This window comes from Chlamydotis macqueenii, chromosome 1 (genome assembly GCF_036417535.1).
Source record: "Chlamydotis macqueenii isolate bChlMac1 chromosome 1, bChlMac1.mat, whole genome shotgun sequence".
NCBI lineage: Eukaryota > Metazoa > Chordata > Aves > Otidiformes > Otididae > Chlamydotis > Chlamydotis macqueenii.
Window position 1 is genome coordinate 54243497 of NC_141556.1, and position 18040 is coordinate 54261536.

General features: G+C 39.6%; 1 protein-coding gene across 9 annotated transcripts in view; it reads left to right on the forward strand.

Annotated features, from left to right (window-relative positions):
* The first annotated feature begins 377 nt into the window (after positions 1–377).
* The window catches only part of ATF7IP (activating transcription factor 7 interacting protein), a 110987-nt gene continuing 93324 nt past the window's right edge, over positions 378–18040 (forward strand). For 4 of the 9 annotated variants that reach the window (XM_086751611.1, XM_086751622.1, XM_086751541.1 and 1 more), the window contains exons 1-3: positions 386–503; positions 10307–10368; positions 10928–11008. In XM_086751611.1, coding sequence (XP_086607737.1) covers positions 10995–11008 — 14 coding nt within the window. In that variant the 5' untranslated portion in view covers positions 386–503; positions 10307–10368; positions 10928–10994. Of the gene's footprint in view, positions 504–665; positions 850–9771; positions 9788–10306; positions 10369–10927; positions 11009–16094; positions 16858–18040 lie in introns of those variants that run through there. The other 5 variants (XM_086751550.1, XM_086751561.1, XM_086751576.1 and 2 more) reach the window with 5 other exon arrangements.

Here is an 18040-nt window from a genome sequence, read left to right on the forward strand (position 1 = left end):
AAAGAAGGAAGGAACAAAGAAGAAACGAAAGAAGGAACGAAGGCAGGGCGGGTGGGCAGGCCGGCTGCTCCCGCCCTGCCGCTGCGCCTCGCCCCCGGCACCACCACAGCGCCCTCTGGCAGCAACGCCTGCCGCGCGCCCCTCGGCCACCGCGCGCTGTGGCAAATAACCGTCCGCCACCGCCCGCCAAGGGGCGGAGCCACCGCCTCATTTAAATAACTCGTCGGCTCATTTGCATGCCGCCAAGATGGCTGGCCCTGGGATTGGCCGGCTCCGAGGCAGCCCCCACCGCCGGCCCCTGTGCCCGCGGAGGGGGCGGGGCCACTCGAGAGAGGGGAGGGGACACGGGGCTTATTTGCATAACGGCCCGGCGCGTGCGACGAGGGGAGGCGGCGTTGGTGCCTGGAGCGGGTTCCGATTTTGAACCTACGGCGGCAGCACCGGGAAGGCGGGAGCGGCGGCGGTCGCCGAGCGAGGAGCCGCCGCGGGACACAGGGGCACAGGTACCGCACGTCGCTTTCGGGGCGCGAGCGGCCGGTCAGCGGCAGCACTCTGTGCCGAACGCTGCCCCGCGCGGCGGCGGCGGTGGCGGCAGTAGTGCGCATGCTCCGGGGCTGCAGCTTTGCACACGCGCCGCTGCGCGCACCCACGCTCGCGCTCAAACGCGGCGCAGCTTAGGCGCGCGCTGCATGGGAGCACGTGACTCGGCTCCAGTGCAGGCATCGGCGCGCATGCGCGTTGCTGTTTTCGCGCAGAGGTGGCCGTAGGTGGGGAGTAGGGTGCGGGGAGGCGCTGTCCTCCGCCCCCCACGTGTGGAGGGCTCCCTGCGGCGGCGACTGCGGGTCACAGGTAGGTTTGGCGTGGGGCAGGGCGCAGCAGGGCTGCTCTGCCGTGTCCTGAAAGCGCAGAGAGCTGGGCAGCACCAGGCAGTTGTGTGACCGCATTCTGGCTTGCGCATCCGCGAGGTGAGGCAGAGGCGTCTCCCGCACCACACTGGGCGGGGTGTTTGGGTGGGACAGCAGTGCGTTCTGCAAAAGCATTTCCTTATGCGCTGTCCAGACTGGGGATGACGTGACCTGGGTGGGGCTGTATGCAACCAGTGGGCATCCTTGGTGACACAGCGGGTGTGGATGTTGGCTGTCGCGGTGGATGGGCTGTGGAAGCAATGCGAAGAAAGCAGTTTTTCTTGGGCTTGCGCTCAATAGTGTGCTGATGAACTTCAGATTAAAGTTTCTGAAGCAGATGGGCATCTTAATTTACCAGAAATTAGTCTGTTTCAGTGAGAGGCAAGAAAAAGTCCTAATTGTGTGTTATTTATGTGATTATATCAGTAAACAAGGCCAAAGTGGCTATGCCAGGTTATAGCGGAGGCCCATGTCAAGCAAAATGGCAAAAGCTAACAGTTTAAGTAGTATATTCACGTAAAGAACATACATTTGAACTTCTAATTTTTTTAGAGCTTAAGCATTTAAAATATTGAAGCCATATTCATAGTTACGCATTTCAGATTTTAATTCTGACGCGACGTTGGGGCCTGTTAGAGGTGTAGTGTTGTTCTCAAGCAATTTTTTCTTTTAACGGGTATATATCCTTATTAGATGTCCTAATCTTTAGCAGATACCCAGTGGAAATGGCTACATTAGAATAATTTGTTGCATAATAGTAATCTTGAAATAAATCTACATATTGTAATGTCTGTGTGACTGTTAACACAGTTAGACCTGTTGGATGGAAAAACTGGATGGAGTTCTTGATCGAAAAATTTTCTCTTAAAGAGGTGGACAGCTAAACTGATCTAGGCAACAGTCAGTGAGCTTAAAACTGCAGCTTTTGTGCAGGCACAGAAAAATAACACCTGTACATCTAGACAGCTTATATAACGTACTAACTGGCGGAAGTAAGAGTATGTTAATAAGTGCGTTTGGTCAATATCTCAGATTATACAAGCACATACAATATTCTTATGGATAAGTTTTTTTGAATTTGCATGTGCAAGGTCAGGATATTTGACAAGCATGCTGTTTGGCAAGTTAAAATGTATTTTGGGCCCTTCTCTGTTATACCAGTTTGTTCTCGTCATAGTTATTACAATAATTAATATTTACTTTATGTTTATTTTTTAAAAATAGAAATGTGGAGAATGTGTTTAGCTTCTGCTTAAATCTGAAATTAGTAAGTTAAATATGCGTTCTGTACACAAAAAACAGGTATCGATATAAGAAATAAGTGTGTTTTTCTGATTAGGTACTGTTTTGTGCAGTTCTACAGGAAGGCATGAAGGAGAGTAATAACTTGAATATTATAAATTATTTGGAAGGGAAGAAAACAAACACAAAAACCACTACTATTTGATATGTGATCTGGGGTGGGTAATTTCTCAGTTTTCAGATCTGTGAAATGAGGCTAATGGTAGTAGTCAGGCCCATCATAAAATGAATTTGCTGATGATTGCATGAGGACTTGTGCAATTCATGCATCATGGCAACTGAACCCACTATTTGTTCCTCAAGTTTGGCAATTATGTTATTATTTTATATGCTTCAGAAGTATCAAATCAAGTTCTTGGGTACATAAAATCCAGAAGGGTATTGTACTAATAATTTTGGGTAGCAATACATTTTTTTGATAAATGCCAAATAATTAAAATACATTAAAACTTGTTTTGTCACTGCTTATAAGTAACTACCCATTGTGTGTTCTTTTCTTCAAAAATTTTAAGAGATCTTCATGTTCTTATCACCATGTTCTTAGTTTAGTAGACTCACTGCATTGCTTGGATTAAAAGGCTTTTTATCAGCTCCAGCCTCGCTACCAAGTGTAGCAGTGCTGAACCGATGCTTCCTGTGATAATGTAGAACAGTCTTGTGTTTTGCTGCATGAATTAATTTAACAAGGCTATCTTGAATGTTGTGTAGGCTTGAAACTGATCACGCTTAACAACTGATTCACAGAAGGATACAATAATTACATACATCAGTTGAAACTGTCATTTTGATGCTTTTATTGAGACACCTCTTAATTGTCGTTTCCTATCCATTATGAAGTCTGTTTTCAGAAAGGTGCTGCTCTGACTAGATATGCATTAATGCTGTACTCTGCCATGTTTGCTGATAAATCCTACTTTAGTTTGTATTGTTATGCCCATTTCATGTATTTTAGAAGCTCAGCGTTACCTGTAACACATTAGTTTTCCTTTAAAGGCTCCTATAGTAGCGCTTGCAGAATTTGAGGCATAAATACGGGAAACATGGTCTAATATAGACATATGCTTTCTCCCCAGAATGGGAGGTGATCTGGCTAGCCAAGAGACTGAACAACCTATGAATAAAAATAGTTTTAATTTTAAATACTAATTTTACAGTATCTATTGCAAACAGTTAACACGTTAAACAATTTTTTAAAAATCCTATTTTAGTAACTGATTCCTAATTAGTAACTAAATCCTCATTTTCATTGTGTTTGATTATTGTTTTTGGGAGAAGGCATTTTTTTTCTATTACAAACAGATGATATTTCCAGAGTGAAAAGCAGTTGGCTAAACCAGATATTCTATTTTCCCCCCAAAACAAGAAAAAAAATCTGATTTTTCCCTCTCTAGATTTTTCAGTAGTATAATTATTAATTACACTTATCTGGGCTTACTGTCAGAAATTACCTTTATGCCAGAAATCTCAGGGTTATTCATGAAATGTAGACAGTAAGGCCATTAATACTTTACCAGTATGTTGCTCTTGCTTAAATAGTTCACAAGCTCAATGCTTTTTTTTTTTTTTTTTTTTTTTCCCATTTGCTCTCTACCTAGTGTTTTTCTATATTGTGTGCTAGTTACACATTTATATTATGAGTTTATGCTGGAAATTACTGCAGCGTAATTTACTGCAGATATTAGATGAGGAAAGTAAGTTGCAAGTTATAAAACTGTTACAGTATGAGAACATGAGGGTTTTGTGTGTTGGTTTGGTTTTTTTTCTCCTCAAAGTATTATTATATAATACTTCTCTTAAATGCAGTGAAATGTAAGATGGTTAATGTTTTTCAGTTAAATCTGTGGCTGGACTCTTTACATCTCTTCAGTGTGTGACATTATTTTGAGAGATTACATGCACACGCTCAAAGCAATTGGGAACTCATAAACTGGGCAACACAAATGATGCTTCCATGGTATATTTGTAACTCTGGTATTTCAGTTACACTGACTGCACTATATGTTGTACTGTATGAAAAAACACTCTCCACCATACTGTAAGAAACACTGTTCATCGAGCAGTGGTGATTTATCCACAGGATGGAGAGTATTATAAGGTTGTTGTGTGGGTTTTTTTCTTTCTTTAAAAAACTAAAACAAACAACAACAAAAAACCCAACCAAAACAACAAACCAAGCAAATAAAACTTGATTTTTTTTTTTTTTTGACAGCTCATTAAGAAGCAGAGAGAAAGTTAGATTGCTCTCTAAAGTGATCTCTGTAACCAGCTGTTCTTGATAAGTTGGACAATTACAGAATGTCTTAATCTCTGAATAAAATTTAGATGTGAATTGGGTAATACTTCATATTTTAAATTCCTGTAGCTCCATCTCGTTGTGTATATTAAAGCCTAGTGGCTGATCCAAAAGAACTGTAAAGTCGTCTAGCTCAGAGATTTTCAATCAGGACAATCTGGAGCATAGATTTTGTCAGCCTTTGAGTTCTGGTTATCTTTTGAAAAGCAAAATTTTACATGATGTTGTGGAATCTTGATTTTCACTTGCTTGAAGAGATTTTGTGTATCGTTCATAGTGTGGTTAGGTGTCTTACCTTTTTTGTTTGTGTGGGGTTTTTTGTTTCTTTTTTTTTTTTTCCTCACAATTTCTGTAGCAACAGGGATCAGAAAATCCTTGAGTTCATATGTAGAATGTTTAAGTCTCTGAAAGCGTCTGATCATTAAAGTTCATTAGCCTACAGACCAGACTATAAAAGTGAATGCGATTGATTTTAGAGATAAAAAGTACTGGGTTTAGTTATCCAGAAACTGGATCTGCAGAATGCATTAATATTTTCTTAGAATAGTAAAGATTGAACTAAACCAATATATTCTCTAGCTTTTCAAGGTGTAAACAATTGCATTGTGGTTCAGTTTTTCTTGTCTTTTACTTTAGTTGCATATCTGGTTTTAGTTAATGTCTTAACTAATGTTTAGTTAATGTTAACATTTTGTCTTGACTATTTGTGTGCACATATATATACATATATGCAAAAAACCATCCCAAAGTTAACAGCAGAATTTCCACTACGCTTGAGTTTTATATGGCTTTGCGTTTTGTGTTTTCATTTGAGGTTATGTTAGACAGTATTAAACCAAAACCAGAATGCTGTTAGTGAGAAATACTGCCTGCATGAAACTTTAAAAAATGCATTAATATGGTTATTAAATGACACTCAGGAATTTGACTAATAAGACAAATGTTTAACAAATATAAATTATCTTTTTTTGTTTAAGCAAAACAGGTATGTGACAAAAATGATTAATTGTGCCACAGCCCTACAAGTTTCAAGAGAAACCTGCTCAGTTCTAGTATAGTAGTCCAATTTTATGTTTGTTGATTGTTCTATCCTTGGTAATTCTCAAAAGACTTGTTGGTTTTCAGTAACTTCGGAAGAGTAATATGTATCAAGGATGACTCTTGCAATTTTTGTGAAAATAAGCAGCTGGGTTGAGGTGAGGCTACCTTTGTCCCCAGTGAGGGAACCTGGCAGTTACACATTGTTTTGGGGGGATAACTTGCTGTCAGTCAGGACGCAGGTATTGCCTGTCAAAGCAGTATGGAGGCTATCACATCAACATACAGCTTCAAACTAGATGTGTACATGCACTCGCTTGCCCAGTGTGGTAAAGCACCAATGATAACCTGAGGTTACTCTCATAAAAAGTAGCAAGACAATATTTATAAATCTGCAGGAAATGTGGTTCATTAGTTCCATTGCTTACTCATAATCTTGTTTAATAACACTAACGTAAGCTTTTTAGAATTGCCAGTCTATTTAACAGCAAGTCTGCCCACCACCCCATGCACCCCAATTCCTCCTCCCTTCTTTTTGTTTTTTAGTAATGATTCCTTGGTGCTGTAGCTGAAGGCATAATGCTAACTATGTGGTATTTAATAAATGCTTCATCCTCAGTTGTATGGTACCTTCCATCATATCACTGTGGAGGAATTCAGAACACTATGTTTATGTATGTATATTGTATAAATGCCCTTTTATGTTCCTTTGGGATTCATAAGTAACTTTAAAAAAAAAATAAAGCTATGCCCTTTAAGAAGTTTTATTTTGAGCTGTGCATGTTGCAAATTACTAAAAACTGTATTCTTGAGTTACTAGCTCTTATTTCTTGCAGGAACAAACATCAAATCATGTGAGTTCTTAGTAAATTAGATGGCTGTGTGCAAAGTATTTTTTGGAGTAATCTATTTTTTTTAAGATATTTAGGTAAACTAATAGAACTTGTTTGCTATGTCTAACTTGGATATTTTTAATATGGGAAAAATATTTTTTCTAGATAAAATTTCTGAAAATTCTTTTAAGTAAATTGACGTACTTAAAGCACAGGTTTTATGAATGATACAACTGTGGATATGTCAGATAACTGTTAAAATAACCTGTGTATTTACTTTGTCATCTTGTGCTGTCCTAAGCATTATGCTCCATTTCACAATACTGTAAGGAAATGTTATGGTAAGAAAAAAAAACTGGACATGAAAGAAAGTTCCTTCTTCCTTGGCCTCGCAACTTACTGCAGTTTCCAGAAGATCATTTTAAAAAGATAGCGCATTCTATATTATTTTTTTTAAGTTTTTCAAAACGTGTTTAGTAGTAAACTACCACATAAGCATACATGCTTGCTGACTTCAGTTAATACACTGAAAATTTCTTTCATTTGTCCTACCAACAAGTGGCTTGGAATTATGGGAGGACCTCAAATGTTCTGCAGACTTTGACTTTCTAGACTCTAGTGTTCCTTGTCTCATGATCATCATGGACTCTTTCTTTTCTCCAGTAGTTTAAGTAGTTTTTGTCATCTGCAAAGTTCTTGCAGTCCTAAGTGAGAGCTGAGATGTTTCTTGAAGTCAGCCTACTGGGCCGTGTAAATACGGGAATAAATGAGAGTTTCAGTAGATGGTCTTTTGAGACTTCAGTTCAGATGCATGCAAACAGTAATAGCCTCTCATTAATTTCAACAGTGTAAGAACTGTTTTGTCCACTTAATGTTAACTAACATACAAAAACCCCAACAAAATAAAAGAGAACAACAAAAGAGAGTAAATGAGAAAAGTGGAAGAGATGTGGTTTGTACACAAGGAAATGTGGATGATACGTACCAGACTGGTTTCTAAGTGTAGAATTTGAGCAAAAGAAATTATTTATGCTTTGGCTGCTTTTTTACTTTTGTTGTAATGTGAAACCCTCTCTGAAAGTCCAGAATTTTCTGCCTCCTCTTGATTTTTCACAGTAGGAGCCCTTGTATAAAGTCTGACTCTATGTAATGATATTTAAGAGGTGTGGGAGGAGTGATACTACTTATACAGGGCAACAATTAGAGAAATAACAGGGCACCATACTCTTGAGTTTCATGTTTGATGTTCATGAGAAGGTTGGACAATCGAAGCTCTGTTTTAAAATTTAACTTATGACTAGAATAATTGAACTTGCTGAGATGATACTGCAGTGTGTGGGCATGTCATCAAAAGAGGGCAGCGTTAAGGTTGTTTGGAGTTTTTATTATGTATTTAAGAGAAATCAAAACATAACAGGTTAAGTTTAAATTCCATTCTGAATCTTTTTAAAATGCGCAATTTTCTTATTTGATTTTTGAAGAACCTGTATAGATACCATTGTAAGTTCCGCGCTAATATAGGAATTAGTGTAGGTTCACTTTAATATTTACTGGACCAAAGCATTCTCAGATGAGTTATTCCACTCCTAATTTTGTGTTTAATTAATTGTCAGGTTTTATTTTTAAAATTAGTTTGGTTAATATTTTTTTAACATATTAACAAACCTGTGTGTGTTAAGTGAAGTATACTGAAGTTAAAACTTGAGTAAATGCATATGGTTTCTTATCATTCAGCTAGATTTTTTTTTGCAACTGGGTGTCTGTATTAATATGTCAGTACCTCTGCATGTTCATGAAGCTTTCTGACAAGGTAAGATTATTGACTGCAGCAACTGGAGTGTGACATTGGTTCTGGCTCAGTGAAAGCATTCTCTGAGTTTTTTTTTTTGCCAAGTATTTATGCCTATTCAAACCTATTTAAGTCATTGACTTTCCATATATCGAGGTCCAGAACTGAATGTTAGAGAATGTATTGTTGTACAAGTGCAGCTCTTGGGTTCCAGATTAGTACCTCCCTAGGTTTTTGTTGAACTTCTAGGACTGGAGGTTAGAATTCACCTTTTGATGTAGGAATTTTGTAGGTGTACTAAACATGGAGTTCTCTTCTGTTTAAAACATTGCTACTGTGGAAATCAAAGTGTATGTATATTTGTCATAAAAATTAAAATCTAGGTTTGAATTTTGAAATGTTACAAGTTATTTTAAATCCCTGTAAATCCCCGTTCAATAAATGAAGTTCAGAGTAAGCAACACGGGGTTATAACTGGCTAATAGAAAACATTTATTTTGAATTTGTTGGAAACTTGGTTTTTCTATTTAGTAGTAGGTCTTGGTGAAGAAAAGCTTCAGTGTAGTGGGTAATTTTAAATTAATTATCATTAAGTTGTTCTGCAGTCTTCACAAATTTGTTTTTGACATACTTGTCTTCTGGGCATTTGAACTTAAAGCATATATTAATTTAGTCCTCTGAATCTACACATTATTACTGTTTTTTATAATACTCAATGTAGCTGTTCACATGTATGTGGCATCTGCTTTTTCTTGTGTTGCAAATCATGCTTTTCCTTTTGTCCTTTTATTAGCCAGATAATGTATTTCAACATTTTTTAAGTCTCAAATAATAACTGTGGTGCTGATGAGTGCATCGGACGACTGCTGGCATGATTAATCAGTCCTGAAATAACCAGCTACAGCTGGCAACAGACATGCACAGTTACATAAGTTTAGACATTTTCATAAAATAAGTAGATGGAGAGCATGTTCTCCCACTTTTTTGGGGGGAGCTTACTGTGTAGGGCTAATTTTGGATCACAAGAACTAATTTTTTGTAGAAGGCAAGGAATAATTCAACATCAATTTCCTTCAGGATTACCCTATGTGCTCTTGCAGTTATTTTGTTTTAAAATAGCTGTATTTGGATTTTGTAGAAGTGCACCTAATTAAGTGAGGCAGATGTAGAGGAGCTCCCTCCAGAACTGATCCACTGTTGCATGGACAAAAGCACATGATTGGCATTAATGAAAAGCTATTAGAGAGGAACCTGTATTATATTTAGTTCTGCTTGCGTTTAAAATTCTGTGTTTGTTTGACACCCCCCTCTGTCCCCACCATAGGTTCCAGACCAATTCTTTAGGAACAAACTACTCGGGATTGTTACAAGATTCCAGCAAAATAGCTGAAGGGATTCTAGATCTATCTCGTCTTTGAAAAACTTGCACAACATACTGCATAATTTATAAAGAATTAGATAATTTATTTCTGCGAGCACGGAAGTTCTAGAGTGTTCTGGGTGTTTTTGCTAGCTTCTTTATTTATAAAGTGAACTTCCTTTTTTTTTCCCCCTCCCCCAAAATAAAACAGTTTTATTGCGTAACTAATGCTACACAGTATTTCAAAGTATGTTTTGCTGTAAAAAGGTAGAGAACAACTTCTTAAGCTTTTCTTTATTTTAAGACTGAAATGAGGCTGCTCTTGAAAAGTATTCCCTAATGTTTGTCAGTTCTGTGCATGATCTGGCTCTGCATTTGTGGCTGTTAATATGTGACGTGGATTCTGGACTGCCTGGAGTCAGGAGGGATTGGAAGTATGCGATACAAATCCTGCATTGCAGACCTAGCAGGGCTGCCTCTGGGTGGTTTTGGGTTTATTTTAGTTTTCTCTCTACCAGTGGTGCTGTGAGTAGCTGCAGTGTTGCAGCTGTGCATTAACCATTTCCAGCCTGTCAAAGAAACCATTCCTCTGGCCCCCCTCGGCCTGTGCAGTTTGGTGCAGTGTGGCGAAGAGGGAGGTGCTTCACTGTATAAATGTTTTATCCACTGCTGAGTTATCACTGAGTGGCTGGTCCTGAGTGCATGTTGCAGCCATCTCAATCACGTTTTCAGTGCAGCTGAGGCTGTGCAGTTTCAAAATGGCTGACAAAGTGCTCTTCATTGCAGCAGTTCAGCTTGACTGTGCGAATGAGCAGAGCTGTTGGCATCACATGCTCCAGACCTTAGAGGTAAGCACCAGCTCTGCTTTGCTGAGAAACAATTTCAGACTTTCTTTAGACAAAATTTAACTAGTTCTAAGCTGTATAAAATATCTTAAAATATTTTCCTTTTTTTTTTTTTTTTTTTTTTCTGTCAACAGGAGGGTGGGTTTTGGTGGGGTGATTTTTATTTTTTTTGTGTGTGTGTTTTTCAGTTTATTTTCCCTCACTGAATTAATCCATAGGCCTCTATCCTTTCTCAGTTACAGGGTAGATTGGGTGGGACAGGAGAGGTCAAAGGTCATACCCATATGTCTTGCTAATAAAATTATTTCATTTTGGCTTACTTCTTTACCAGATCAGAAGAACCCTCACTTTATGCCACCCTTTCTCAAACGCCTTCATCATACTTTAACTAAAACATAAACAATTTATAAAGTTTGTTAAATTTTTGTAACCAAGTGGTTAAATTTACATCATTGTCATATTTTCAACATGTAATTTTTTTTCCAGTGGTAGATAAGAACTACAAAACCTGCATAAATACATTGGAATAGTAATGGTTATGTAAATGTTAACTATTTTGCAGGTAGCAGTTATTTGCTACTCAAGAATAACCCTACTGTAAATTCTGCAGAACTACTACAAATAATAGAATGAAAGTTTCAAGGTAAATTATTTTTTTTTTATTTCTTTTGCGTAACTTAATTGAAATCTGAGTTTCCAAGTGCTAGTGGTTTCGCATGGCCTAGTCTTTTCCCATGTGTGTTAGTGGTGGTTGGCCTAGCTATCTGTTATGCATAACACTCATTAAAAGGTAATTGATAGGTGTCAGTGTCCAGGGACATGAAGGTGGGAGAAAAGCAGTGGCTCAGCTTTTTTTCCACTGGGGAGCAGGAGAACAGAAAAGGAGGAGAAAGATGACATTTTTCCTCACGACTCACTCATATCTGTGGGGTTTTTTTGTTGTTGTTGGTTTTTTTGTGTTTGTTTTTTTTTTTTTTTTTTGTCTGTCTCAAATACCTAGTTAAAGTCTTTATGGGATCTTAAGCTGGATATGAGTTAACTGGATAAGTTATGAGTTAAGCTGGATATGAGTTAAGCTGGATATGAGAGTAAATAAATAGGGAGTTACTCTAAGTTCTCCAGAAATGTATCAGGAGCAGCAGAAGAGCTGGATAACTCATCAGGATAGCTCACAGTATTTTCCTGTCTGAAGTTGAACTTAGTGCTAAGGATGTGAAAGTCAGTACTAAACACCTAAAACTTTAGTCCTTCCTCGATACTTTTGCACATTCATTTGGTGCTTTTAGCATACAGTTTTTAAATATCTGTTCCCATTAATTATCTTCTATAGTTAATGACAATATACTGTTTATAAAAAAAACCAAAGTATTCTGGGCAGATAGTGCACATCAGGTACTCGGGAGACGTGTTTTCTCCATGTTTACCATGTGGATTGGAGATGAAGAAAGGAAAAAAAAAAAACCCAGTAAAACACAGGATTTTAAGCCTAGGTTGATTGCTGACTTAAGCTAACTGTGAATTTTTAAGTAACTGCGCATAGGATTTTCCTGCTTTACGGTAAAAGATCAGTGACAGGAATAATGTGAATGTGTGGTCACAAGTGATGAAGAAATGCAGGTAGGTAGTTTAATTACTTGTTTTATTGCTAGTGGAATTTTGTTTACTGAATTTGATTTGGGGCATATTTTAGTTCATAGTGGCTTTTCTTGATTGGGTAAGACAGTTAAGATCCTGAGAATATTTGGGCACTTCAAAATATCTGAAAACTCTGACACTATATCCTACTTAAATGCATTTATCTTGATTAAAGGTGAAATTTTGCCATACATTCACCTCATCAAATGAATATAGACTAATAATGTTGTGAGATTTCCTTCTTCCTGTCCCCTAAACAACAATCTTTGTGGTTTTCTGCAAGATCCTTTGAGTCAAGCCATCCTGACCCCAGTCTCATAAATGAGTGCTGAGGTTTGTGTTTGTGTGGTTTTTCAGTCAGTTACTGTTGTTGATTAATTCCAATTGTTAATAACTCATATTGTTCAAAGTAAGCAGAAACAATTCATTCTTTCTAATGAGATCACTGAACTCCTACTTTATAATCATTGAAGGGGATGAAATTTTTTGTCTGAAGCATACTTTACCATATACATCCTGTGGTGGATTTGTTGTTAGGGTTTGGTTTGGTTGGGGGGGGGGAGTGGTGGTGGGGCAGGGTGTGTGTTTCGTTTTTAACAGAGCATATGAACACATTATAAAACAGTAGGCATATAAAAATTGTCAAGTGCTATTGGTGCTGTTCATTTTGGGTTTTTTGTTAACCCTCTCTTTAATGGGAATATGAAAGGAAAAGTAGCGTATTTTTTTACATTCACTGTAAGGAGTGGTTCTTCACATGTATTACATTAGAGCATAATATTGTATGTTCACACCATGTCTTTCATACAGCTTTTTTTGGGCCTTTGTTGTTGCTCATATTTTTTTATGTGAGCTGAGTAAGGTTACTTACATTTTACAGGAAAGGCACAAAGAGATTGCCAGAGTTCAGAGGAAAGCTCTTTTCTCAGTGTCTTTCCTTCCCTTTGGTGTTGATTTACTTTGCTCTTTAACAGGCTGTTTTGAAAACAGTATCATTCTTGGAAATGTTGTACAAAATGACTGGCCCAGCACAGAGCTGTAGAGTTGCGCTGTAGTGAGCTGGGTGGCTGATGTGGTTTGGGGTTGGGTTTTTTTGTTTGTTTGTTTTCTTTTTTCTTTTCCAAAGTGAGTGTTGGAATGTATAAAATATGGTAGGATTTGAAACCTGTGTTGCATATGGAACACATCTCTGTTTCCAGAAGTCCAAGTAATGCTTGCTGTACAGTACTACGGGTAGCTGACAGCATGGTCTCTTATCTGGTCTGTCCCATACTGTTAATAGTTTATTCTTTAGTAGTCAAAAAGAAAATTAAAAACAATTATTTACTTGTATGGGAACAAGGCAATTCAGTGGATGCTAAAAAAAAATTTGCTTTTATGATTTTTAGATGTTCATTATTTGAATTAGAAGTAGTTGTGTATAATGAATTAGCAGCTTCAACTGAATTGGTTTGTGTACCTTTTTAATGTGAGATGCATTGTCAGACTCTGCTTAGTGTTGTGTTTGCATTTTCTCCACTTCCGAGACCTGTTGCGCTGTAGAACAATTAGCTTTATACTGCTCATAAGTAAACTTGAAGGGTAGGCTTTCAGAAGTAAATAAATTGCTAATAGGGCAGCAGTCTCAAATACATGTGACTTTCAAAGAGAAATACCGAACAATAGTTTACTCTGAAGGAGTGTGTAGATTCACATTTTTTTTCCCCATTAATTTTTTTTTTTTTTTTTTTTTGCAAATGGTGTATTTGATTATAAGGAAATGATCTACTTTTATTTTCACTTGTGCTCCAATTATTTGGATAGCTTTTCACCACTAAAACGTACTTGCTTGGAACCATTCTAACATGGCTTGATTATTTTTTATATTACTCTTAGGATTGTCTCAATTGGCACAGCTGCATCTTCTATTTTGGCAGGTATTTTGTGAGTAAGCAATGAGTTAGCCGTGGCTGGATGCCAGGTGCCCACCAAAGCTGCTATATCACTCCCCCTCCTCACCTAGAGGGGAGAGAAAAATATAACAAAAAGTTTGTGGGTCGAGAAAAGGAAAGGCAGGGATCACTCATCAATTGCTGTCACCGGCAAAATAGACTCAACTTGGGGAAATTAGCTTATTACCCATCAAAAGTCAGAGTAAGATAATGAGAAATGAAATGAAATCTTAAAACATCTTCCCCTCCTCTCTTCCTTCTTCCCAGGCTTAACCTTACTCACAGTTTTCTCTACGTCCTCGCCCTGAGTGGCACAGAGGGGTAGGGAATGGGAGTTGTGGTCTGTTCATCGCACATAGTTTCTGCCACTCCTTCCTCGTTAGGGGGAGGACTCATCACACTTTTCCCCTTCTACGGCATGGTGTCCCTTCCCATGGGAGACTGTCCTCCATGAACCGCACCAATGCGAGTCCTTCCCAGAGGCTACAGTTAGTTCTTCATGAACTGCTCCAGTGTGGGTCCCTTCTATGGGCTGCAGTCCTTCAGGAACAGACTGCTCCAGCATGGGTTCCTCCCAGGGCCTCAAGTCCTGCAAGTAAACCTGCTTCAGCATGAGCTCCTCTCTCCACGGGGCCACAGGGCCTGCCAGGAGCATGCTCCAGCACGGGCTTCCTGCAGGGTCACAGCCCCTTTCGGGCACGTTGATCTGCTCCGGTGTGGGGTTCTCCACAGGCTACAGGTGGATCTCTGCTCCTCCGTGGGCCTTCACAGGGCCTGCCTCACCATGCTCTTCACCAAGGGCTGCAGGGGAATCTCTGCTCCGGTGCCTAGAGCACCTTCTCCCCTTCCTTCTTCACTGACCTTGGCTTCTGCATATTCTCTCATATATTCTCACTCCTCTCTCCACTGCTGTTTTTTCCCTGTTCTTAAATATGTTATCACAGAGGTGCTACCGCCATTGCTGATGGGCTCAGCCTTGGCCAGTGGCGGGTCCATCTTGGAGCCCGCTGGCATTGGCTCTATCGGACATGGCAGAAGCTTCTAGCAGCTTCTCATAGAAGCCACCTCTGTGCCCCCCCCCCTCCCCCCAGCTACCAAAACCTTGTCACGCAAACCCAATACAACAGGCAGGATTCAAAACAAACTGGAATGGACTGCTGAATTCACACAATGCTGTTTAATCCATGGAGATAACTTTCAAACAGCTGACTTGTTTGGTTCTTTAAGTAGTAGCAATAAATGGTTACCAAGCACTTAGAACTGTTTTGACTCTTAAATACTTAATCTTATTATGACTTTTATTAAACAGGAAAATTGGACCTTTATTTTTAGCTGTAAACTTCACTGTGCTTTTCTCAATGCTGTAATGTTTTCAGAGGAATTACAAGTAAGCCAAGTGTTATTTTTTTTTCCCGTGTCATCTTGATTTGCAGGTTAAGATCTCTAAGCTTTTCAGTACTTGTTTAGTAAATGACAAAATTCTTCACATAAATTTAATTGAGCAAAATGTGTTTTTTCTAAAGTTGAGTCAAATTGAGTATTTTCCCTTTCTAAAAGAAAGGGAGTGCAACATTAGGCTCTGTTACTACCTGGAAGTTACCCGCTTCAGACACTTTCTCACGCCTTTCTGACTTTCCCCTTTCCTTCTCCCTCCTGCCTTCCCTGCTGCTTCTGTTGACACAGGCTTCTGCTTGCAAAATATCTTGAAATAAACCACACTGGCAAAGATAATGGGTTGATAGACAGTTCTCTAGTTCAGAAATGAATATAACTTTCTGTGCCTTTCCAATACCAATGTGAGAAAAACTTGGGAACAACCAAACTTCCGGCTGACTTAGGTGAATAATTTGCTCTGTTTCACTCTTTGGAGAAGAGGCAGAGGGGAAGGGGGTGTTTTGGCCTCTGTCTGTGTTGCCTACAGAAGACCCAGGGCCTTTCACTTTCTTTTGCTCAGTGGTGGGATTTTTTTGTTTGTTTTTCCGTCCTTTTTGGTCTTTGTGGTTTTTTGTTTGTTTTTAGGTCAAGCTACTAGTAGCAATTTCTTTTTTCCTTTTTTTTATTTATTTTTTTTTTTTTTAGACAAACTTTGTCAATGAAATGCTTTTACATCTAAAATTGTGTTTGAACTGGGCAAATCATTCTGCGGCAGACTTTTTGTACCTTTCTAGTCTGGGATGAATCAACTGACATTTAAAATTTGAGGATGTTGTCTTTGATATGTACTAATTGCAACCATACAGCTAATAGTAGTTACTTCGAATGCAACTGGCCTTATTACTTTTGACTGCAACATCTGCTCTTTAAGGTTGCTTCTGATGAGAGAGCAGCAAAATTGTGTGCACGTGGGACAGTCCCATTTGAGAGAGCAAAGTCATAAAAGCTCCCAGCTGTTTCCGCTGACTTCACGCTAAACATGGGAAAGGCAGGCAGACGTTCTGGCTGTTCCTGCGGTGGCAGTTACTGGAGAATGTAATTGAGTGTGGTATTTTCTGTTCTCCCAGGTTAGACTCGAATTAAAAAAAAAAAAAAAATAAAAAAAAAACCAAACCCCAAACAAAAAAAAAACCTTCAACACCCTCCCCACCCCTCTGAAAACCAATCAAACAAAAAAAACTCAAGCAACCCCAAAAAGCCCACCCAAACGTCATGCTCCGGGGGGAGCAGCCTAAGCGGTGCCGGTGCTGAGGGTGGGTGGTCCCCGCTCCCTGTGACCGGCAGCCGTTGGTGCGGGGCTGCGCGAGCCCCGCGGTTACTCCAGCTCCAGCTCAGGGGCGGGGCCGCCCCCTGTGCCCTGCGCGACCGGGTTGGTGCGTTTCTGACTGCTAAACCCACTGCTCCCCGTCGCCGTCAAAACGCTTGGCGTTTGAAAAGGAGCTCGCTGGTAGCCAGCGCTGCGAGAGGCGGGCAGGAAAGCGCAGAGGGGAAGGTACAGCCGAGGGAGCGTGGGTGACCGCGGGCGGCTGCCGGAAGGTTCTGGAAGCGGGGTGGTGCCTCCCCCAGACGACAGATAGAGAGCTCGCCCTCGGGGCTGTCGGCAAGCTGTGGCCTGGATTTTCCGAGCGGACTGGAGCTGAGAATAGAAAATGCTCCGAGTAAAGGCTCTTATTTTGCAGCATCTGTTATACCGTGTTGAGAGTGATACTGTTATTCTGGTATTTGTGCACAGGGCTGTAGAGCTGGGCCAGAGCAGGAAGGAGGGCATGGATGTATGTGGGAAACACAAGGGGTTTTTTTTTGTTTGCTTTTTTTAAAGCAGCATTGGTGCCCTTTATTTTTAAGCTCAGAGGCTGTTCATCTGATGATTCATTCTGCAAATGACAACAGCATCATGGAAAGATGCATTCTGCACAGCACTTAAATGTGCTAACATACACAAATCTGTCTGAAAGTAAGGTAAATCAAAAGATACATGTGACATAAAAGCAGAGCGATACCAGATTACATGTAGAGTTTAATGTGACAGTCATTCTGGAAAAATAATTCTTTTTCCCTTAGATATGACTTAGAGTTTTGGATACAACAGCAGAGGATGAATTGTAACAACCAGTGAAGAGTTATTTGCATTACTAAATACTTTCAGACACAAAATCTGTATCTTTCTGACATTACAGATGAGCGAACTGTGTTACGCTCAAATAAGCTAGAACCAGCTATACACAAATTAGCTCACAGTGGAAAAGGAGGCTTGTAATTTGCTTATCTGTAGCCTTGACACTGTTGGCATTCTAAAGAGGAACAATACAGGGAAATCAAAGAGGCCCGTGGTGCTCATCAGGCTCTTCTGATCGTGAGGCGGCTCTGCCTGTGCCCTGCTGGAATCGACAAGCTTCAAACTGTCTCCATCGCTTTCCTTTTCCACTGAATGGTGCCAGGCTGCAACTGCAGCAGTGTTGCTAAATGTGCAGCTAGACAAACATCGCTGTGGGTTTCACTTAAATTTATTCAGGGTTTCACAAATTCATGTTTATGGTTAGTATAATAAATAGTATGTTGATTTGCATTAAGTTGTTTAATGCTCTAAGAGTTTCCTACAAGGCAGCGAATGAGGAGAAAAATGCATTGGCGGATTATTCATCCTTTACATACGCATGCTTAATAGTAAGGAAAGC